This window comes from Hydractinia symbiolongicarpus, chromosome 4, assembly GCF_029227915.1.
Source record: "Hydractinia symbiolongicarpus strain clone_291-10 chromosome 4, HSymV2.1, whole genome shotgun sequence".
In the NCBI taxonomy this organism is placed as follows: Eukaryota; Metazoa; Cnidaria; class Hydrozoa; order Anthoathecata; family Hydractiniidae; genus Hydractinia; species Hydractinia symbiolongicarpus.
In genome coordinates, this window is record NC_079878.1 from 10,931,715 (window position 1) to 10,955,774 (window position 24,060).

General features: G+C 32.7%; 3 protein-coding genes across 8 annotated transcripts; 2 read left to right on the top strand and 1 right to left on the bottom strand.

The window, feature by feature from the left end:
* Window positions 1-1,877: 1,877 nt before the first annotated feature.
* LOC130641215 (uncharacterized) lies at window positions 1,878-8,683 on the bottom strand. Of its 5 annotated transcripts, XM_057447924.1 has the most exons (3): window positions 8,590-8,608; window positions 7,493-7,532; window positions 1,878-3,487 (listed from the first exon to the last, which is right to left on the bottom strand). In XM_057447924.1, exon 3 carries the CDS (start codon window positions 3,456-3,458, stop codon window positions 2,544-2,546), a length of 915 nt encoding a protein of 304 aa, XP_057303907.1. In that variant the 5' UTR covers window positions 3,459-3,487; window positions 7,493-7,532; window positions 8,590-8,608; the 3' UTR covers window positions 1,878-2,543. The 5 variants fall into 5 exon arrangements, with proteins under 5 accessions (XP_057303907.1, XP_057303909.1, XP_057303908.1 ...); XM_057447926.1 differs by lacking the exon at window positions 7,493-7,532 and having other exon boundaries at window positions 8,590-8,683; XM_057447925.1 differs by lacking the exon at window positions 8,590-8,608 and having other exon boundaries at window positions 7,373-7,513.
* Window positions 8,684-11,104: 2,421 nt separating this feature from the next.
* Window positions 11,105-21,603, top strand: LOC130641218 (uncharacterized). Of its 2 annotated transcripts, XM_057447931.1 has the most exons (3): window positions 11,138-11,215; window positions 15,429-15,468; window positions 19,463-21,603. In XM_057447931.1, exon 3 carries the CDS (start codon window positions 19,471-19,473, stop codon window positions 20,785-20,787), a length of 1,317 nt encoding a protein of 438 aa, XP_057303914.1. In that variant the 5' UTR covers window positions 11,138-11,215; window positions 15,429-15,468; window positions 19,463-19,470; the 3' UTR covers window positions 20,788-21,603. The 2 variants fall into 2 exon arrangements, with proteins under 2 accessions (XP_057303915.1, XP_057303914.1); XM_057447932.1 differs by lacking the exon at window positions 15,429-15,468 and having other exon boundaries at window positions 11,105-11,215.
* A 326-nt stretch (window positions 21,604-21,929) lies between these two features.
* Window positions 21,930-23,583, top strand: LOC130641219 (uncharacterized). The gene has a single exon (XM_057447933.1). It carries the CDS (start codon window positions 22,181-22,183, stop codon window positions 23,018-23,020), a length of 840 nt encoding a protein of 279 aa, XP_057303916.1. The 5' UTR covers window positions 21,930-22,180; the 3' UTR covers window positions 23,021-23,583.
* The last annotated feature ends 477 nt before the right edge of the window (window positions 23,584-24,060 follow it).

Below are 24,060 nucleotides of genomic sequence, written 5' to 3' on the forward strand. Positions count from 1 at the left end.
CTTCGATCATGTTTGATTTTGATCCCTTTATATTAATTCATTAAAAGGAAACCGCGAAAACGAACTGCCAGCACCGAGAAAATCTATGAATAAGGAAAACAAACCTGAATTTATGACTTAATATTTCACAGGCATTTTACGTCCATGTTGGGCTTCCTTTTTGAGTACGTGGAGGAAATTTGGAAAATTTTATCAGTAATATCTCTTAACACATCCCCCTATGTAGCTTTTTCCACAGCAACGCTTTAACAACGGATCAGAACAGGTATTTGGAAAGGTCTTTCTGCCCCAGCCTGATGCTTTAGCTTGGTTAAAAACTAAAGTCACGTCTGAAACAGACAAATTTTAAGATTTTGAGTACAAAATGTCCATCAAGCATGATGTGATGAAAAACTAACCTAGTCCCATGCCTAGGTCTGTAGCTGTTTGGTGAGCTTACCAATGCTAAATGAATAATATTAACAGTAATGACAACCTTTGTTACTAATCACACGAGCTAATGCACAACGTTGGCACAAGTTTGCTGAGCGAAATTGATTAAACAGGAGATACTTCGTGACCGTTAAAGATGTAGGGCGTAATTACATCGACGAGGAAAATTCTCGGTCGGTAGATCTGGACTTTATCTAAGTGTTTGAGAATGCTTTTATGGACTACTGCTTGAACTGTTAAGCGCTTCTAAGACCTTTTCTCTGCATCGAGGTAAGTAAAGTTAAAGCAGCCAAATACAGTTCAATAATCTTTCTCATGCAGGTAACCACACCTTTTGTGGTAAAATTTAAAGTTTGTTGCTTCAATGAGACAACAGTCTGGATTAATCTTTGATTCTTTGGTTTACTTTCCCCCACAATCTGTAACGACGGTAGGATGTTTTTTTTAAAGGGGCAATGAATCAAATTACAAAAGTTCATTCTGCAAAAAAAGTTACGGATTGACTGTTCTGGACGGCGTAAGGACAGGCTCTTTTCTGTTCTTTTATTTAGACCAAAGTTGCAAAGTGTTTTTTAAAAAGGCTATTATGATTATAGGGCGTGCTGATGTAAACACTTACAACAATCAGATGTGCTGTATGATTTACCAAAAAGCGATCATCCTGATCTCATTATAAAAATAATGGGCGACCAGTTGTTACGATGGGGTAACAACTAGCTGTGACATGTGCTTTTATTCCATGTAAAGTTGCCGTAAGAAATATACATTACACCCCCAACACTGTATCATTGCAAGCGTTTTACTAGATTTGATACATACTGTATACCTGTACAGAAGCACTTAAGATCTCAACCTGAAGAAGGCTTTGTTGCAGTAAGCACTTCGATTTATTCCTGATAGACAATGTACCAATGTACCTTTACTAAAAGTTCCCAATCTGAATGTTCAAAATAATCCACCTGTACTTACGCACTCAACCTGGCTTCGACGCCTCATTACTGTTGGCTTTGTCCGAAGGCTCGACGTCGTGGTTCCCCAGCTAGCTAAAATCCTTCACACCGTCAGATTATTCCAACGTCATAAAAAAACTATACGAACCCAGTGTCTCCTTAACCGTTCGTCAAAAAATCACCATCCTATACATTTTCCTGATTAGGGTTTTGAGATCTACACGATAGAGGCAACAGTTAAACAAATTTCAAAAAACATTTTGTGTATTATCGGGTCATTGCTGACGCTAACAACATTTAAATGGCTCTTTTCCATCGTTCCTCTAACTAAGTGCATTTTTAGATGGGTTTATCGTCCAGTCTCTATAATAATATCTAACCCTAAAAAAGGTATTACGCCTATGCAGATCGACGACACAGTTTAGCTCAACCGTCCCTAGGGCATCTTGTATCTTTTCTGAAACATCAGGTAAACATTTTTTAAACTTCAAGACCTTCAATAGTTTTTTAAGGAATTAATTGATAATAAAAGTACGTTAAACAATAAAAGTAACAATAATAATGTTTGGAATAATATATACCATAAATATCTTGTGAATTATGGCTTCCTTATGATCATTTCTTATCTCTGTAATAATAGCCGTCGTCTGTCTGTGTGTCCGCGAAAGCCGTGTCCCGTAACAGAAACGCGAAATTTTTAAAATGCGCATCAATACCAAATGCGATAAAATTCTGTCCACTTTGTTGCGACGGGTAAATATAAAGAACGAGCGACTCCGTCTATATTATAATACCCGCATACGTCTGTCCGTCAGTTCGTCTGTCTGTCACGCAAAATGGTAGCTTAGCTGCGCAGGTAGCAAGACGCACGCATTGCGGTATAAAAAGGACGGGCGAACCCGTGGGTTCTTCCACGGGCTAACGACTAGTAATTTAAACTGCAGTACGTTTTCAAAATGTTTGAAGATGCTCAATTTAAACCAAGAAATATTGTGCGATATTACAACTGAACGAGATAAAGTCAAAACTGAAACAACAACAGGTAAAGTGAGGTCTACTGTATTTTTGTTTGTAGAAAATTTGATATTGTTTTTTGTTTAGACGGGAAATAAAAACAAAAAAAAAATGATTTTTTAATGAAATAAGAGCAGATCATTTAAATCAAGCAACATTACTCAAGAGATTGTCGATTTGTACGAGTGATTCCTCAATCATGGTGGTTACGTCCTCTTCTTTCCATTCTTTCTCACTCATCTTGGAAACTAACTTTTTATCGACGAAATGGAGTTTTGCGTAAACACGATCGCTACCAATTTTAAATTCCTGAACCAAAATTTCTGTTTCATGAGATAACTTCCAGACCATGTTTCGAAATGCGTACATTTTCTCAACAGAGTAGCCTTCAGGATGTTCAATTATTTTATTTTTTAATTTATCGTGAAACTTTCGTACAAAACTTTCGTATTCAGGATCAGCAGCGGAGTGAATTGTTAAAAGTATTATGATCGCATTTCTTTTTCTTGGATCCACAATGACGAACGAAGTGTATTGCTTATCTGGATAGAGAAAATATCCGTGACCAACGTCAATGAAATCGTAATCTTTGACATCATCTGTAAGTGTTCGATAAGATAAAGTATCTTTATCACCGTCTATCCTGAATTCCACGGCAAGCTGATTTTTTGTCTCTGGTGTTGTTTGATAATTTCTTTTTATTTTCCCAGCAATACCCTTGCTATCGTGCCAGCGTATTTTTTTGTTTGCAATTTCAGAGCATTTGTACGAGCCGGGTTCGATATCCCAATACGGTTCATCCATTATGCGAGTAGACAAAGAACAAGTATCACCATCTACCATGGACTCTTTTGCTTTTTGAAGAGCGGTCAGAAGTTGCTCTTCTAAATGAGCAATATCTTTAAATTTTATTTTATTTTCCAATGATGGGGTAGATCTTTTAATTCTACATAATTTATTTTCCGTTTTCTCGAAAACGAGCTCATCTTCATCTTTCAGTCCCACAAAGAAATTTGTGACCTTCTTTTTTTCAAATTTTTCCAGATCTGCATGCGCTGCCATGTTCTTTTTTTCTTTCAGTGGAAAATTTTCTAAAAACATAAAGGGTAAAGTAGTTTTTTCAGGCGATAAAAATCCGTCTTTTATAATTATCCATGGTACAGTATAATTATCCATGGTATAGTTGTCTTTCATCTCAAAATCTTATGACTTTTAGACACTCTACATCGGTTTTTCAAAAAATGGACTGAATTTTCAAGAAAAATAAAGTGGTTTTAGCAGCACCTTTCCCTATGCAGTTGAACAATGTAGTTTTTTTTATTAATTTTATGAAGATATTGTTCATCATCATCATCATCATCATCATCATCATCATCATCATCATCATCATCATCATCATCATCATCATCATCATCATCATCATCATCATCATCATCATCATCATCATCATCATCATCATCATCATCATCATCATCATCATCATCATCATCATCATCATCATCATCATCATCATCATCATGAGGATCAAAGTTCGTAATTGGAAGTTCTGTCTCATTACAAAAGGCAGAAAAAACAAGGAAAACGGCAGGGCAACAGAGAAAGGGAACCAGCAAGACAGGCAAAGGTAAGCAAGGCAAGGTGAGCAAAAATGCCAAAGCAAACTGCGTCCGGAATTAACTTGTAAAAAATTAACACTGCTGTGGAATCTGAATCGTTTTTTGTTCTAACATTATAAGCGATTTAAAATCATTTGAAAAGCTTATAATGAAGGAAAATAAGTAAATGGAACTTTAGATAAAAGAATAATCCATTATCAATGAAAATCTGATGATTGTTTTGTCAAATCATATTCAACTACAAGCTTCGAAAATTTGAGAAAAGCTTGAAACACGAAGCGAAAGTTTGGAAATAAACAAACAAAAGCTCCGCCCTTCAGTGCCATCGTAGGATTTCATATGGTGTTGCAAAATAAGTTATTTTTGATGAATTGGATGCGCAATTTCATTCGTATATACCAGAGAAAAATAATTAATAGCTTTTATTTAAAAAAAAGTCTTAAAGCATGTAGAAAAGAAATTATACATATACGGAAAGTAAATTAAGCATAGGCAACAAATCCTGTGGACGAGGATGTGTCCCCCAGGATTACAAGAGCCAAAAAAGTTCAAGTATAATAGGGTTAAACTAATACACTTCTCTCTAAACCAATGAGTGCATTAAACTGTGTATTGACCGGCTATCTTAGGTTGTTCATCGATAAAGAATAACACACAATTTGTACAAAATAGTAGCTCGTCTTTATGCCAAACTTGCAAGCTAACGTAACATTTGTGTTACAACAGAAAGTTCTAGAGAAAAATAGTTTGTAAAGAGACTAAGTGACGAAACAAACCTTTCATTACTTCGTACTTTCTTATTTTATACTATCCTGCTTGAAAGCAAATAAGATAAAATTAATATCATCGGTGAAGGGAATTTCCGAGAAAATATTATGCAATAAAATTGTTTTTTAAGTAAAACAAAATACTGTGCATTGAAAATCTACAAACGGAACAAACATTTGTATATTATTTATATGACCTATTTTATATCATATGACACTTCTTTATCAATTGACACATCCTCGTCCCCAGGGTTTGTTGCCATGTCAAAGCCGCTACACTTGCTTGACGGCCCCGGCCTCGATGTCAAAAGGACAAAAGCCCCTGGGGTCTAAGTTGTTAGTTTACAATAAAAAGACTTCAGGAAGCATATAAGGTTCTTTTGAGAGGTCAATCTTTACGAATTCTTTTGTCTATGTTTCCGTCTTGGTCCAGCACCGTTAATTTTCACAAAATTACTAAAAATACCAATCTTAGTACTGAGACGAATACATGTGAGGTTGATAATATTTTTAGACGATATACTTTTAATGGCACATAAAACGTTTAAAACACTAAGAAAAGCTACAGAAATTATTTTGAGAAAACAAATCAAATTGCTATAGTTATTAGATACAGGCAGTTATATTTGCTTTAATCAGTTTCTCAATAAGAATTAGTATAGTTTTAAAAATGTTATGTACCATGGTTTCCATTTTGAAGTATTGTTTTTAGTTCAACTACTACTTCCCAACAGCACTTTTAAGTATCCCGTACGTGAGTTGTCACATACAGAAGAATACCCACATGCTTGCTTACTAAGACATTAAAAGTTTTTCAAATATTTTAAGAAAGTAATTTGTTATGTAAATAAGTTTTAACCTGTTTATTTTACTTGTTTATTTTCGCATGAGCGTTTTATAAATCAACCTGTAATAGCTTTTATTTTTAGCTATTGATTTGACATTTTTATGCAGTTGCAATAAATAATGTATTTACCATAATATTAAAAATCTCAAAAAATATGAAAACAAGAATGGCTCAGTGAGAGCTTTGTTTCCTAGACATGTAAAAGTTGTATTATAGTTATATTCTCGGGTTATTAATTAAACACATTTCTGAGAATCTGTACCTTGTAATAATAAATTTCTTGGAAATATAGTTAAATTCAAAGAAATTGTCTTCTATTGCTGGTCTTCAAGAAACGATCAACATTCAATAACAAGTTCTTTTCTTCCTATTTGTTTCTAAATTTTTTTATTAGTCAGCTGTCATACATAACTACGCTTTAAATTTTAGCATGTAATACAGTGATCTTATCACTTATTAATGCCTTAAATCTTATCAAATTCACTGCTTGTTAGAAATTTGATAGCTAAAATGCCTTTAACACGCAGCTACGCCCTTGGGCGGTTACTGCCTTGATGCAATTTTGTATCATTTCGAATCATTTCGTACATATTCGTGTAAAAAAAGGATGTCTTAAAAATCAAATAAAAAAGGTAAAAAGTTGAATTGTTTTTATATGTTTTTTTTCGCATGACCCTGCAAAAATCAACTGGTAATAGCTTTTACTTGTGATTTGACAATTTTTATAGAAATTCTTTGAAACTTGTATCTCCATATTTATGCAGTTCCACTGCAAATAATATTGTACAGGTGGATATCTTTACCATAATATTAAAAATCTCAAAAAGAATATGAAGATCCAAAATGGCTCAGTGAGAGCTTTGTTTCCTAAACATGTAAAAGTTGTATTATAGTTAAGTATTCTCGAAGTTATCAATTAAACATATTTCTGAGAATCTTTGTCTTAATAATGAATTTCTTAAAAGTGTAGTTAAATTCAAAGAAGTTTTCTTCTTATGCTGGTGTTCAAGAAACGATCTGCATTAAATAACAGTTCTTTCTTGCTATTTTTTCTCCAAGTATCTTTTTCATTAGTCAGCCGGTCATACATAATTACGCTTTAAATTCAAGCGTTTAATACAGTGATCTTATCATTTATTAATGCCTTTAATAATCTCGTCAAATTTAATGTTTTCTAGGAATTTGGTGGTTAAAACTGACCTAACGAGTTGTAACGCCCAAAACGCCCTTATTACGCAGCTACGCCCTTATTACGCAGCTACGCCATTATTACGCAGCTACGCCCTTATTATGCAGCTACGCCCTTCGGCGACTGCCTTGCTGCAATTTCGTATAATTTTGTATCTATTCGTATAAAACTTTTAACTCTTTTTTACAATTACAGAAATTACCAGATATTTTAAAACTCAAGTAAAAAATTTACAACCATATTTTATGGGTAAAAGCGCTTTTGCAGAATTAAATTTATCATTGCTGTAGTTGATTCTCTACATTCACACTGTTAACTACAATAGTTTTCTTCCAATTTTTTTTACACACCAAAATACAGGTTTTACCATTTCTTAAGTTGGTGAAAACTGTAAAATCTGTCATAAACAAATTCCAAGTGCTACAAAGAAAATTGTAAAATTTTCTACGAAAGGTTCTATAGATAAATTGGTCCATTTTTAATAATTTATATAACCTGGCATTAAATCAATAACTTTTTATTAAAACAGAGTGTAAAGTATGTTACTCTCCACCAACCTTGTCCACAGGGATTTTTTTACCTTTCTGCCAATCAGAATTTCCAGGTATTTGGTAACACTGTTGAATCCTGCTTCTGAAAAAGCGTTAAAAAACGAGCAAGTAAAATACACAAGCTACCTTCCTCTTCAGTCTTACTTCTTCATTCGTGTTTGCTTTGCTTAAAAATGAAAAAGATAAAAAAAATGAAGAATATATCATTAAAACTGGACGCAGGGTATTTCCCAAGGGAAAAATTAACCGAACTAACCAATAAAACACCGTGAATAAAACTAGTTTTTACAAAGGGTAAGCGCCTTGGTTACGTAAAAAAAACAAATAGATACAGATTTAAGGGCAACTATGAATGTTATATAATATTTCGGACATACAGCGACACAATATACAAAAGCTGTTGCTCAAACATATTTCTTTAAAATTTTACTGCTTTGTTAAAAGAATACAGTTGATAAAATATTTTAACTTTTAGTGCTTAGTAATATCTGTCACTCACACACAAATGCTTACAATGATACGGTATTGGAGAACAACTAACGAGTTAAAACTACTGCAGAGATTTTATCTCTATAGCTCTGGACATAGGGCTAAAATACCCTCTTCTGCAAAAGAGACGAAGGAGACATCATATTGCTACAGAACTTGCCATAAATGTGTGTTAGTAGATTGAAGGCAACTAGGATAAAAAATATTTTGACGGTACAACGTCATCGTATAATTCCAGACTTAAAAATAGGGTAAACATAAACTGTGGAAAAAGAGAAATTTTTCACACAATTGTATAAATTTTTAGTCATATATTTTAGTTACAAATGTTAGCAACCCAACGAAAATTCATCACATTTCAGCCAAAATATAAATCTATGTGTAATGATTTAACAATTCTCTGCTTTATGTGACAATTAAACACTTGGGGCAAGGATGTCTATCGATGGGCTAATTCATGCCAAACTAGCTTTTCCGATAGCTAGTTGGGCATGAATTATGTCTTCTCTCATAGCGAAAAAACAAAAAATATCTGAGAACGAGGGTGTCAAAGTAACTGACACAGAGTGTCAAAGAAAAAGTCATTAAAAATAACGTTTTTTTGCAGTCATTTAACCTTTCCGTAGAAGAAATCAAAGAAAATCACTTTGACGAGCCGAGTTGATAACACAAAATCCGACAGAATAACCACCATAGTAAATTCCTTTAAATATTTAAAATAAATATATTTTTACCTTTTTTTTACCTTTTTTTTCTTTCTGTACTCGACTTCGCTTTTAATAGCTAGACATCAGGTAAAAAAATAGTGGCAGCTTATATGCTAAAAAATGAACGGAGGGAATTCCAAAACATTTCCTAGAAATTGTTTGAAGTTCTTAGAATAAAAAACATGTGAATGTTTTAAGTTTATTTATAAAATACATCAACGTCTAAATTAACTACGATACGAACTGAAAATATCGAACGCTTGTATCCTCTTATTTTCGAGAAAATTTGAGTTTTATAGATTAAAAAAGGAACAACAAAAATAAGTGAAGAAAACCTTGTCGTTTAAAGTTAAAGAAAATCTGTAAACAATATTAGTTATTATAAGTTGAATATTCTTACCGACTTGTTTATCAGAAAACGATAAAAATCGAGGCAATGACTTAATAAGTTGTTTAATCGTCTTTGGGTGTATGTGAGGAAATTATAAAGGTCCTAGCAATTGATCAAGAATTTTATTGTGGCAAAACGTCAACAGACAGTCTCGTCACCAGAACTTTTTGAGAATAACTCTCAAAGAGATCTAGGTACGAGAATGACGTATAGAATATATCTTCGGTGTAAGAACATATATATATATTCAGGAAAAAGCTAACAGTATTAGGTACATCTTATAAACAAAAATATTTTGTGAGCATTAATCAATTTTGCACAATGTCGTGTTGACAAATTACCCGTTCACGCAGCTGTTATTATAAATTATTCAAATTCGAGGAAATTCCATCTGTTATATAAATAAAACCAGATGTTTGATTTATTTAGTAATGGTTGGTCGCTGGTTTATTCCCGATTAATAGGGAAACGTCTTTATGTTGCAATTGAGCTTGCTGTACAATGTCTAGAAAATAAATCCTTGTACACCATTTGTACACCATCTTTACACAATTTTGACACGATTTGTGGTTAGTTACTTAAAAATTATCCTTGTCCGAATGAAAATGAGGGTACATTGAAGGTCATCTTAATTGCATCCAGCCTCAGGTTACGTATGATAGAAAAAAAGATTTGAAAAATTTGTCTGCGAAATGATGCTTTGAGAAAATTTCCCTGGAGTGTTCCACTATTAATCTTGGTCTCATAAATAATTATATTTTATTAGGCGTAACTCCTAATAAAATATAATTATTTGAAACCTTAACTAACTCTCATTCTGCTGGTTACCTGGCTATTTTGATTAAAACATAATAGACTGTTAAAGTGCAAGTATTGAAAGTGGAACCCTCCAAAAAAAGTTTGTCGTAGCATCATTTCGTAAAGACTGTGTCAAAACAAACTTTTCAAATCTTCTTTCCTGTCTTATGTATCCTGGGGCTCGATGCAATTAAGGATTACCTTCGATGTACCTTTATTTTCATCCGAACAAACTGCGTGATAATTTCAAAGTTATCAAGCAAAAATCGTGTACAGATAGTGTGCACCGATTCATTTTCTGGATATTCTACAACAAGCTCAATCACAACATAAAGACGTTCTCCCTATTAATCTGGAATAAACCAACGACCATTACTTAAACAAAAAAGCTAACAACTGGTTTCATTCATATAGCAAATTTAAACAGATTGAATTTCCTCGAATTTGAAACATCTATGAATAAGCCAATTGCTTATTCATAGGTCAGTCTCTATTATAACAGCTGCATTATAAATCGAATGGGGATTTATATTTGTCAACACGACATTTTGCAAAATTGATTAATGCTCACAAAATTTCTACTTCTTTTTAGTTTTTTCCTGAGTACATATCTGCTATTACACCGTGGATACACTCTGTACGGCATTCTCGTACCCATATCTCTTTGAGAATTCATTTCAAAGAGTTCTGGAGACAAGACTGTCTGTTTTCGTTTTGCCAAAAGAAAAACTCTTGAGCCATTGCCATGATCTTTATAATTTCTACACATAAACCCAAATACGATAAAACAACAAAAAATTAAGTTGATGCACTCATTTTTTTTTGTTTTCTGATAAACAAGTCGGTAAGACTAATCATCTTATAATGACTAATATTGTTCACGGATTTTCTTTAATTTTAGACGACAAGGCGTTCTTCACTAATTTTTGTTATTCCTTTTTTAGTCTATAAAACTCAAAATTCCTTGAAAATGAGAGGATACAAGCTTTGAATATTTTCAGTTCCGATTGAAATTAAAAAAGTTATGTAAGAGGAGAATTTGTTAAATTTTTTTGCATGATTTTTTTGGGCAATAACTTTCCCAAAATTAGTGAATCAAAATCCCAAAATCATAAATAAAACGGTTACAACGAACAACGTTGTGCAGATGGCCGGACAAAATTTGGGATGGAGGTTGGTGTATTTTATAAATAAACTTAAAACATTCACATGTTTTTTTTTCTAAGAACTTCAAACAATTTCTAGGAAATGTTTAATACGGTATTAAATGAAAATCCTTTAACGCTTACGTTTCTCTATTACACGTCGATGCTTGAAAAAAAGACCTTATAACCAATCCATATGTCAGCTTTTTTTTTGGAATTCCCTCTGTTCATTTTTTAGCATATAAGCTGCCACTATTTTCTACCTGATTTCTGTCGAATAAAAGCAAAGTCGAATACAGAGAAAAAGAATTAAAAGAAGGTAAAAGTATATTTATTTTAAATTTTTAAACGAATTTACTATAGTTTTTATTTTGTCGGATTTTGTGTTATCAACGCGGCTCGTTAAGGTGATTTTCTTTTTTTTTTTTTCTACGGAAGGTTAAATAACTGCATATTTTAATGACTTTTTCTTTGACATCTTCGTTCTCAGGTATTTTTGCTTTTTCGCTAGATATCAGAAAAGCTAGTTTGGCATGAATTAGCCCATCGATAGACGCATCCTTGTGCCAAGTGTTTAATTGTCACATAAAACAGAGAATTGTTAAATCATTACACGTAAATTTATATTTTGGGTTAAATGTGATGAAACTTCGTTGGGTTGCTAACATTTGTAACTAACATATGTGACTAACAATTTATACACATCAAAAACGTTTGAAAATTTTTTCTCTTTTTCCACGTTTATGTTTACCCTGTTTTCAAATCTGGAATTATACGATGATGTTATACGGTCAAAGCATTTTTTATCCTAGTTGCCTTCAATGTACTAACACACATTTATGGCAAATTTTGTAGCAATATGATGTCTCCTTCGTCTCTTTTGAAGAAGGGGGTATTTTAGCCCCACTTTCAGGGCTATAAAGTTAAAAACTCTGCAGTAGTTCCAACACATTAGTTGTTATTCTGCAATATCCTATTATTAACACTAGTCGATAAGGCCCGTGGAGAAATCCACTTAGGCAGATGGGCAATAGAAAAATAGGTTGTTTTAGATGTTTTGCTGACGTCAGCAGTGAAGATCCCAAAAAAGTTAGGGAAATTTATTTTATTATTTTATTGTAATGCGTAGAGGTTGAATCACGCTGATCAAAATAATGTGTAGGATGATATGTTTTCGAGGAACGCAAAAAGAGATATAAGTGTTTAAAAATTGTGCTGACGTCAGCAAAGGCCCGTGAAAACACAAAAATTTTTTTTTCAGAAATTCATGTACCTGTTGCCTCTCTCGTATAGATCTTGAAACGCTGATCAAGAAAATGTATAGGATTATGTATTTTTGACCAACGGTTACGGAAATATTGTGGTTTAGAGGTTTTTTGATGACGTCATAAACCCGTTCATTCCGAAACGGATTTGGGGACCCAGGTTTGGAAAATTACTCAAATTGGTCCCAGGTGGACCCTAGTTACCCACGCGGTTAAAAAACATTGACGTCACCAACTCGTTTCCAAGTTATTTGGCCTCAAAATTTTAGGTGCACTGTAATGGCTTCACTAATCTTAATTAACTTTCCTTTGACGTCAATACTATTTTAGCGTTAAAGTTTGGTAAATTACAGAACAATTTTATAGGCGATGTTTTATAGAATTTGTTAAAGAAAATTGTGAAGAATATAATCCACTTTGCAAAAGTCACAGACAGACAGAACTGGCGTATTATTATATAGACTAGTCGATAAAGACCCGTGGAGAAATCCACTTAGGACATTGAAAATGTTAGTTTGCTGTCGTCAGCATTGCAAATCCAAAAAAAAAAAAAAAAATTGGCAAAATTTAGTTTATTCGTTGCCTGTAACGTGTAGAGGTTGAAACGCTGATCAAAATAATATAGGATCATAACTTTTCTACGAACAACAAAAGACATAAAAGGGTTTTAAAATTTTGCTGACGTCAGCAATGGCCCGTTAAAACGCAAAAAAAAATTTTCAGAAATTTATATCCCTGTTACCTTCATCGTATAGACCTTGAAACGATGATCAAGAAAATGTATAGGATCATATATCTTTGACAAACGGTTGCAGAGATATTAGGGTTTAAAGATTTTTTGATGACGTCATCAACCCGTCCATTCCAAAACGGATTCGGGGACCCAGGTTTGGGAAACTTACCCAAATTGGTCCAAGGTGGTCCCTAGTTACCCACGCGGTGAAAAATCATTGACGTCACCAACTCGTTTCCAAGTTATTTAGCCTCAAAGTTTTAGGTGCACTGTAATGGCTTCATTAATTTAATATAGGATATTGACGTTAAAGTGGTGTTATTGACGTCGCGCCGTAATGTCTGAATATTTACCATATTAGACATGCATTTTTCGGCAATATCAAAGGAAAATGAAGACATCCACTTTGCCTGTCACAGAGACACGGAACTGGCGTATTATTATATAGACTAGTCGATAAAGCCCGTGGAAAAATCCACTAAAGCAGGATAAAAATTTTGATGTTAATGAGATATAAGAATTTAAAGATTTTGCTGACGTCAGCAATGGCCCCGTCAAAACCGATAAATTTTTTTTAGAAATTTGTATACCTGTTGCCTCTATCGTATAGATCTTGAAACGCTGATCCAGAAAATGTATAGGATTATGTACTTTTGACAAACGGTTGCAGAGATATTAGGGTTTAAAGGTTTTTTGATGACGTCATCAACCCACCCATTCCGAAACGGATTTGGGGACCCAGGTTTGGGAAACTTACCCAAATTGGTCCTAGGTGGTCCCTAGTTACCCACGCAGGAGATGACGTCAGTTATTTCCACCCGTTTCCAAGTTATTAAGCCTTAAATTTAAAAGTGCAATGCAATGGCTTCACTAATCTTAATATACTTTCCTTTGACGTCAATATTGCTTTAACGTCAAAGTTTGCTAATTTACAGAACAAATTTATAGGCGATGTTTTATAGACTTTATCAAAGAAATTTTATCCACTTTGCAAAAGTGACAGACAGACACACTTAGCGTATTATTATAAGAGATTTGTTTGTGAGTGACAAATGTTACTAAACACTGAAAGTCATAAGTTATTTGCAACTGTATTCTTTTAACAAAGCATTAAAATTTTAAAGAAATATGTTTGAGTAACAGCTATTCTGCATCGTGTCGCTGCGTGTCAGAAATATTATATAACATACACAGTTGGTTTTAAATCTGTATCTATTGTTGTTTTTTTTGCTTAAGGTGCTTACCCTTTGAAATGCTAATTTTATTGGTTAGTTTGGTTAATTTTTCCCTTGGGAAATTCCGCTCGTCCATTTTTAATAATATATTCTTCATTTTTTTATTTTCTTTATTGAGAGAAAGTAGTTTGTGTTTTTTACTTTCTCGTGTTTTTATGGTTTTTTACAAGCAGGATCCAAAGTGTAACCCAATTTCTGGAAATTATTGATATCTCACAAACAGATTTTTCTGTTCGTTGGCTATTTTTTTGGCCGCAGTAAAGGTAAAAAATCTCGGGCAAGGTTGGTGGAGCGTTAACGATTAACACCTTTTTTTAACAAAAAGTTATTGATTTAATTTCAGGTTAACAAAATGGGTCCTTTTATTTAAAGAATTTTCCATAAAAAAATTACAATTTATTTTGTATTAGCTTAATTTTTTAATTCTAATAGCAAAGAGTATATCGTTAATATTCAGCACCCAAAATTTCTTGTATTTGACAAATTTCATAGTTGTTACCAGCTCAAATAAAATTATGATGCAACCTTTTATTTTGGTGTGTAAATAAAATTTGTCAAAAAACACTGTCACATTTAACAGTGTGAATGCAGATAAACAAATACAGCAGTAATAAATTTAATTCTTTAAATACACTTTTTACCCATAAAATATAACTTTAACTTTTTTATTTGAGTTTTAAGACATCCTGTAATTTCTGTAATTGTAAAGAATAGCTAAAACCAGTTTTACACGAATATATACAAAATTATACGAAATTGCAGCAAGGCATGACGTTGTACGGTCAAAATATTTTTTATCGTAGTTGTTCTCCAATGTACTAACACACATTTATTTTTGTAATAATATGATGTCTCCTTCGTTTCTTTTAAAGAAGAGGTTTTTTAGCCCCATGTCCAGAGCTATAGCGTTAAAAGCTCTGCAGTAGTTTTAACACGTTAGTTGTTCTCCAATACCGTATCATTGTAAGCTTTTGTTTGTGAGTGACAGATATTACTAAGCACTAAAAGTTAAAATATTTTATCAACTGTAATCTTTTAACAAAGCAGTAAAATTTTAAAGAAATATGTTTGCGCAACAGCTTTTGTATATTGTGTCGCTGTATGTCCGAAATGTTATATAACATTCATGGTTGCTTTTAAATCTGTATCTATTTGTTTGTTTTTTTACGTAACCAAGGTGCTTACCCTTTGTAAGAACTAGTTTTATTGGTTAGTTCGGTTAATTTTTCCCTTGGGAAATTCCCTGCGTCCAGTTTTAATGATAAATTCTTCATTTTTTTTATCTTTTTCATTTTTAAGAAAAGCAAAGACGAATGAACAAGTAAGACTGAAGAACAAGGTAGCTTGTGTTTTTTACTTGCTCTTTATTTTATGCTTTTGCAGAAGCAGGATCTATCAGTGTTACTAAATACCTAGAAATTATTGATATCTCGAACAAATTTTTCTGTTCATTGGCTATTTTTATTACGAGGGGATTATTTTCACCTTCTGACAATCCCTACCGTCTCAGATTTTCAGAAAGGTAAAAAATCCTTGTGGACAAGGCTGGTGGAGAGTGAAACACTTTATTTACACTCTTTTTCAATAAAGAATTATTGATTTAATGTCAGGTTATATAAATTATTAAAAATGGACCCATTGATCTATAAAATCTTTCATAGAAAATTTTACAATTTCTTTTGTAGCTCCATTTTCTCAATTTAATAGCAGTAAACATATCATGAATATTCAGCACTTGAAATTTGTTTATGACAGATTTCACAGTTTTTACCAATTTCAGAAATGGTAGAACCAGTAATTTTTGTGTGTAAATAAAATTTTGGAAGAAAACTGTTGTAGTTAACAGTGTAAATGTTGAGAATCAATTACAACAAAAATAAATTTAATTCTTTATTCACACTTTTACCCATAAAATATAGTTGTAATTTTTTTACTTGAGTCGAAGGGCGTAGCTGCATAATGAGGGCGTAGCTGCGTAATAAGGGCGTAGCTGCGTAATAAGGGCGTTTTGGGCGTTACAACTCCGTTAGATCAGTTTTAACCACCAAATTCCTAGAAAACATTAAATTTGATGAGATTTTTAAAGGCATTAATAAATGATAAGATCTCTGTATTAAACGTTTGAATTTAAAGCGTAATTATGTTTGACCGGCTGACTAATGAAAAAGATACTTGGAGAAAAAATAGCAAGAACTTTTATTTAATGCAGATCGTTTCTTGAACACCAGCAAAAGAAGAAAACTTCTTTGAATTTAACCACACTTTTAAGAAATTCATTATTAAGACAAAGATTCTCAGAAATATGTTTAATTGATAACTCCGAGAATACTTAACTATAATACAACTTTTACATGTTTAGGAAACAAAGCTCTCACTGAGCCATTTTGGATCTTCATATTCTTTTTGAGTTTTTTAATATTATGGTAAAGATATCCACCTGTATAGTATTATTTGCAGTGGAACTGCATAAATATGGAGATACAATTTTCAAAGAATTTCTATAAAGATTGTTAAATCGATTGTCTAAAGTGAAAGCTATTACCAGTTGATTTTTACAGGGTCATGCAAAATAAAACATATAAAAACAGGAAACTTGGTTATTTACATGGCAAAGTGCTTTCCTAAAATGTTTGAAATTTTTATGTCTTTGTAAGCAAGCTTGTGGGTGTTCTTCTCTATGTGACCACTCACATTTTTGTTATTGCACTTGTATCTGTTTGAAATGATTTTTATGCATTATTTTCTTTATCGAAAGGTCTGAAAAGTTTTAGAAAATCTAATTCTTATCCTAAAGCAGTATCGTCATTAGAAGCCATACTCACCTTGGATTGCAGGCACAAAACACATTACATACTTTTTTATAATAAACCTGGAAATTTCCTAATTCTTGCGCACTTTTGCAGTATACAAAATTATACGACAAAGTTTCGTAAAATTGCAACAAGTGATTATCAGCCTTTGTTGAGATCAGATCGTACCAAAAATTAACCACTGCAAGAACCTTTCTCCGTTTTTTATCTTTTTCCTACAGCCTGGCCAGTGCGAAAATCACTAAATTAAAACACTAGACTAAAATTACATGAGCTCTAGACATTCTCCTAAGTTGTCAGAAAGCTCACAAGTTGTCAAGAAGCTCACAAGTTATCAAAAAGCTCTCAAGTTATCAAAAACCTCACAAGTTGTCAAAAAGCTCTCAAGTTATCAAGAAGCTCACAAGTTATCAAAAAGCTTACAAGTTATCAAAAAGCTCACAAGTTATCAAAAAGTTTACAAGTTATCAAAAAGCTTACAAGTTGTCAAGAAGCTCACAAGTTATCAAAAAGCTCACAAGTTATCAAAAAGCTCACAAGTTATCAAAAAGTTTACAAGTTGTCAAGAAGCTCACAAGTTATCAAAAAGCTCACAAGTTATCAAAAAGCTCACAAGTTATCAAAAAGCTTACAAGTTGTCAAGAAGCTCACAAGTTGTCAAGAAGCTCACAAGTTATCAAAAAGTTTACAAGTTGTCAAGAAGCTCACAAGTTATCAAAAAGCTCACAAGTTATCAAAAAGCTTACAAGTTGTCAAGAAGCTCACAAGTTGTCAAAAAGCTCACAAGTTGTCAAAAAGCTCACAAGTTATCAAAAAGTTTACAAGTTGTCAAGAAGCTCACAAGTTATCAAAAAGCTCACAAGTTATCAAAAAGCTCACAAGTTATCAAAAAGTTTACAAGTTGTCAAAAACCTCACAAGTTATCAAAAAGTTTACAAGTTGTCAAGAAGCTCACAAGTTATCAAAAAGCTCACAAGTTATCAAAAAGCTCACAAGTTATCAAAAAGTTTACAAGTTGTCAAGAAGCTCACAAGTTATCAAAAAGTTTACAAGTTGTCAAGAAGCTCACAAGTTATCAAAAAGCTCACAAGTTATCAAAAAGCTCACAAGTTATCAAAAAGCTCACAAGTTATCAAAAAGCTCTCAAGTTATCAAAAAGTTCACAAGTTGTCAAAAACCTCACAAGTTGTCAAAAACCTCACAAGTTATCAAAAAGCTTACAAGTTATCAAAAAGCTTACAAGTTATCAAAAAGCTCACAAGTTGTCAAAAAGCTCACAAGTTATCAAAAAGTTTACAAGTTATCAAAAAGCTCACAAGTTATCAAAAAGCTCACAAGTTATCAAAAAGCTCACAAGTTATCAAAAAGCTCTCAAGTTATCAAAAAGTTTACAAGTTGTCAAAAACCTCACAAGTTGTCAAAAACCTCACAAGTTATCAAAAAGCTTACAAGTTATCAAAAAGCTTACAAGTTATCAAAAAGCTCACAAGTTGTCAAAAACCTCACAAGTTATCAAAAAGTTTACAAGTTATCAAAAAGCTTACAAGTTGTCAAGAAGCTCACAAGTTATCAAAAAGTTTACAAGTTGTCAAGAAGCTCACAAGTTATCAAAAAGCTCACAAGTTATCAAAAAGCTCACAAGTTATCAAAAAGCTTACAAGTTGTCAAGAAGCTCACATGTTATCAAAAAGCTCACTAGTTGTCAAGAAGCTCACAAGTCCGCTACCTTTGCAAATTAAGAAAATCGCGAAATCAAAGAAAATAAAATTCTTAAATGATCCTGGAATTAAAAGGACAATGAGCTGTCTAACTAGTGCTTTACATAAATATAAATTTTCTTTTTAGGTAAGAGTTGAAACCCAATAAGAAATTTCTTTTTCACGATATTCAACACATTTTAATTTGAAGCAAATAATTCCTACAAGAACAATACTGATTTGAAAGCAAATAAAAAACCCAAAATTTCCAAAAAATAATGCACGTTTAAATAAAAACTACAACATAGATCAGTCACAAGTTCAAACCCTTCATATTGGATTCATGCAAAGTTTTATGCAACAATTACAGATAGGGAGATGGGGAACATTCATTCCGCCCCCCCCCTCCTACCACCCCTCTTCCTAATAGGTAAGGGTAAAAATAACCCATAGCTAATAGGGTTAAAGGGAAATTGTTGAAAGTGAACTTTGTACAACCTAAAAATGTATTTGATGTGTTTTCTCAAAATAATTTCTGTAGCTTTCCTTAACGTTTTAAACGTTTTCTTAAAATTTTGACACTTAAAAAAGGATTATGTTGTTCTTTCGCTGTTACTGATAATAGGTCATCGTAAAAAGATTTTGTTTTAAAAAAAAAGAGACTGTAAAACAACGCTATTATATTAATTTAAAAATTGACAATTATATCAATTTGTTAACAAATTCAGCGAAATAAGTCAGAAAATCTTAGAAGTAAAGTAAATTGAATTTAATATCACTCTAATTTTACTTTAAAGGAATAAAAGACATTCATCCTTTAATTTAGAGCCCCAAATGGTTAATGTGATGGAGTCCTATTTACGACGTCTTTCCTCAACACTTCATCCTTCTGAAGAAGTAATAAAGCATGGAAAAGAGGTAATGAATAAAATGTTCCGAGCTCTGCAAACCTCAAAAATGTTTAAAATTGATCGATGTGAACTGGTTGGAGGTGCAGAAAAGAAATCATCAATTTATCTTAAAGTTGATTTTGATTGTGTTGTTATTGTCAACAACATACGTCCATCTCAATTTGAGGAAGTTTTGGATCATTTTGAAGATATTTTACTTTTTAAGTTCGATATTAAAGAATCTGAAATTAAAAAAACGCCAAGAAGAAAACCAAAGACGCTTCAATTTACGTTGGAGGATGTGGATTTTGATGTGGTATTGGCTATTGCACCCGGAGAAAGAAAAGAAGGAGATGCAAAGATGTTGCTTAATACAGCAAAACAAACAGAAAGAAATCAGGATTTTGAAGCCGCTAAAGAGTTAATGAAAATGCAAAATGGCCTCTCAGAAATGGCAGTTCAATTTTTAAAAAAGCAAACCCCTTTTGTTCATGAATTCATTCGATTATGCAAGTACTGGAACAACACCTTGTTTTTTGAGTTGGTTTTCAACAACGTATATGTCTATGGTCGTTCGTCAATCATTGAATTATTGGCAATTGATGCTGGTTTGAAACATCATGGAAACTTTTCCCTGTCCTTCAAAACGTTTTTAGAAACTGTAAAAGACATCAAAAATTGTGAAATTACTTTTGAAGACACCTATTACAGAGCTGACCAGATACCAACGTCGGCCAAAACACGGCCATATTTGATTGATCCTGCAAATCCTTATCACAACTTCCTCGAAGATGTAAAAGAAATACATTTACAAGAATTTGCACGGTTTGCGTCTGATACCTTACAACGATTTTTAAGCAATGACCTTCCTGGATTATTTGAACCACAACCCGATTGGTTAGGACGGCCGCTTAAGCCAAAAAAATGGATAGTGGGTATAGAGGATGGAGTTACTATAAAAACGCCTTCAATTGACATTAAAAGTTTACCGTCACATTTGAAGAACGAAAAATCAATCAAAAGCATGAAGAATTATATGGCTGTTCTCGAGAAAAATATGGAAATGTCAGCAAACTGCAATCCTGTTGACCCCACCTATGTGCAGGGGAAAATGCAAGATGCTATTGACAAATTGTTTTCTGGTGGACATCAGAATTGGTCAAGCTCATCTGAAGCACATTCAAATCGTGCAACCACAGTCACTATACCACTGGTTGATGGCAGGAATAAAGCAGTAAGAGTCAGCTGTGACTGGGAATAATTGACATTGTGTTGATGATTTCGATATGGTGAATCTTTAAACATTTTTGTTACAAGGAGTTCACTCTAACAGGATTTGTAATTTTTTTGCATTTTCAGTATTTGAAAAATTAGTCATCATATTTGCAGTATATCTAAGCATCTAAGATTGAAAATAGAATAATGTCCGAATTGTGCAAATTCAACCTACCAATCTGTAATATATCAGTCAATGCAAATATGCCAGTTGAACATTTGTTATTTTCATTATTATTTATGTTGTTATAATAGCGGTCTAAAATAGTCAGTTACTGTGATCATTTTTTTCTCAGAGATATTTTATGACTATTCATCAGCGCCAGCACGGGGATGATTTTCTCAAGCCCTACTATTAGTTTAAATTTGCACTTTCTTATTGTGAAGATTTATATAACTTACTTATAAAAGGAATAAATAACTAAGTATGTACATTTTAGTGCCTCCATATAATCCAATCTATATTATCCAATCAAAAGAGGCACCTCTGAGTTTGTCATGTGTTGACGAAAAAAACATAAAGCATAAAGGTTGATATTTTTACCATTGCTTACATCAACCTTTTTTTAAATCAGTCTGGTAATGATAATTAATTGGTTTAGTGAATGTCGCTTTTTTATGACCAGGTAAAGTTCTGTTTTGGTGTTCCTGTAGAGGGCATTTTGTAAGATTCAATTATAGCCAGATGATTCTGCACATTTTAATGATCGCTGTAAATAACGTTTAATCAATGAGATTTTTTGTTCACATATTCATGTATCGAAAACTTTTACTTCAAAGATAAGATTTCTGTTCTTTGGAATTTGTTTTATTGTCACAAAACGACGGAGAAGGAGAAATACTGACTGTTTATTGCTACTTTCAGATCAAGAACTTACTAATACACCATTTTCAAATTTCGAGTAAGGGTGAACTTTACTCAAGCTTCTCTTGTTTCAGGTTCAACTATTACCAAGTCGTTGCTCCTTGTCATCTCTTTCGAAAGATTCACGTGTTAGCTTTAAAACTAAATATCACCAAAACTATTCCGTTTTTTGTCCTTTTACTTTTTCATTTTTTTAGATTTGCAATATTATGGATTCGTGTTATTATAAAAAATACGTGTGTATATAATGTATATATAATTTTTAGTTCTCTTTTTTCAATTTGAGGAAGTTTTGGATCATTTTGAAGATATTTTACTTTTTAAGTTCGATATTAAAGAATCTGAAATTAAAAAAACGCCAATAAGAAAGCCAAAGGCACTTCAATTTACGTTGGAAGGTGTGGATTTTGACGTGGTGTTGGCTACTGCACCCGGAGTAAAAACAGAGGAAGATGCAAGAGCATTACTCAACAAAGCAAAACAAAGGGAAAGCTTAGAAGCTGCAGAAGAATTTATGAAAATGCAGAATGAGTTATCAGAAATGGCAGTTCAATTTGTGAAAAAGCAAACATCCTTTATTCATGAATTTATTCGATTATGTAAATACTGGAACAAGACCTTGTTTTTTGAGTTGGTTTCCAACAACGTATATGTCTATGGTCGTTCGTCAATCATTGAATTATTGGCAATTGATGCTGGTTTGAAACATCATGGAAACTTTTCCCGTTCCTTTAAAACGTTTTTAGAAACTGTAAAAAACATCAAAACTTGTGGAATTACTTTTGAAGAAACCTATTACAGAGCTAACCAGGTACCAACATCGATCAAATTACGACCATATTTGATTGATCCTGCAAATCCTTATCACAACTACCTCGCAGATGTTAAAGAAATTCATTTAGAACTTTTCTCAGACTTTGCATCTGTTACATTACAACGACTACTGGGAGGTGAAATTTTCTTACTTTTTGAACCGCAACCAAACTGGCTATCACAGTCAGTTCGACCGAAAAATTGGATGATGGGTATAAGGGATAATATAGCTTTAGAAACACCTTCGATTGAGTTCAACAAAGAATTGCCCTCGCATTTGAGGAATGAAGAATCGATTAGAAGTCTGAAGAATTATCTAGCTGTTTTGAACAAAAATGTCGAAGTTTTAACAACTAGGAATCCTGTTGATTCTTCATATGTGCAGAAAGAAGTGGAAAATGCTATCGACAAGTTATTTATTGGTAGAAGTCAATGTTGGTCAAGTACAACTGAATTACATTCAAGTCGTGTTATCACCGTTACAATTCCTTTACGTGATGGCAGCAAAAAAGCGGCAAAAATTAGCTGTAACTGGGAATAATACAACATTGGGATTGTGCAGACTGTTTTTAACTTCTTTCAAATAACTGGGCTTATCACTCTATCAGTATTTTATGACTAGCCTAGAGTTTCGAGAGAATAACTTTCCCTGATTTCTGCCAAACGAAATCCTCAAAAAATCTGCCCTTTTACCATTTTATAGCCGTGTTATAGACACACGAAATGCGATATAAAAAAGACTGCTGAGCCCTTGTATTCTCTTACGGGACACTGACTAGACATCAGAATAATAATTTAAGGTTCTAATCGTTCACGGAACTAAAAAAAATATTTGTTAGTCACCCGTTGTACTTATTTCTCGCACCGTTATTCCATGCCCTAGTTATGAAATTTACCTGGGGTCATGGTCCCTGTTATGATACACTTATAGTTACTGTATTATAAACCACACGTTTTTCTTTTTATTATAGCCAGAAAATTTAGGCTTAGAGTCTCAATGTAATTATTACGCTTAGAAAAAGTAAACTATATTAAACAATAATTTGCGCGATAATCTGTGCATTGAGCAGATGACGCTCCTCTTGTAAATAGGGTTTAAAAGAACTGATTTTGCCCTTTTCTTATAATTTAAAAGATTGATCAGGTAAGAACACATTAAGAACAATTCCAGATAAAAATAAGCACATCAAGCTTCAGCTAAAATTTTGACGGTCTTACAAAAAATGTAAATGGATAAAACAAAGTTCACAAAGTAAAAAACCGAAATTATAATCAGTGAAGATAGAGCATTCATTTTTTCATTATAATTCCATTTGTTAATTTCTAAACAAAGACGAGGAAGAGGGCAACAAACAAAGAATCAAAACTTACAAAATCTTTTGAAATTTATTGTTCTCTTCTTCTTATCATAAAATTGGTTGTTGCTAATTTCGTCGAAAAGGCGCGAATACTTAAACATTTTTAACAAAATAAACAACGCAACCTCAATTGTCCGTGACTTTGTCGGTGCACGCATTGGGAAAACTGTAAAGAATACGATTTTTTTTTTATATTTTTCATCATACTATATTTGGTAATGTC

What these genes read in the sequence shown, in the direction of transcription:
- LOC130641218 (XM_057447932.1), top strand. Translation starts at nt 19,471, where the DNA reads ATGGTTAATGTGATGGAGTCCTATTTACGACGTCTTTCCTCAACACTT.
- LOC130641219 (XM_057447933.1), top strand. Translation starts at nt 22,181, where the DNA reads ATGAAAATGCAGAATGAGTTATCAGAAATGGCAGTTCAATTTGTGAAA.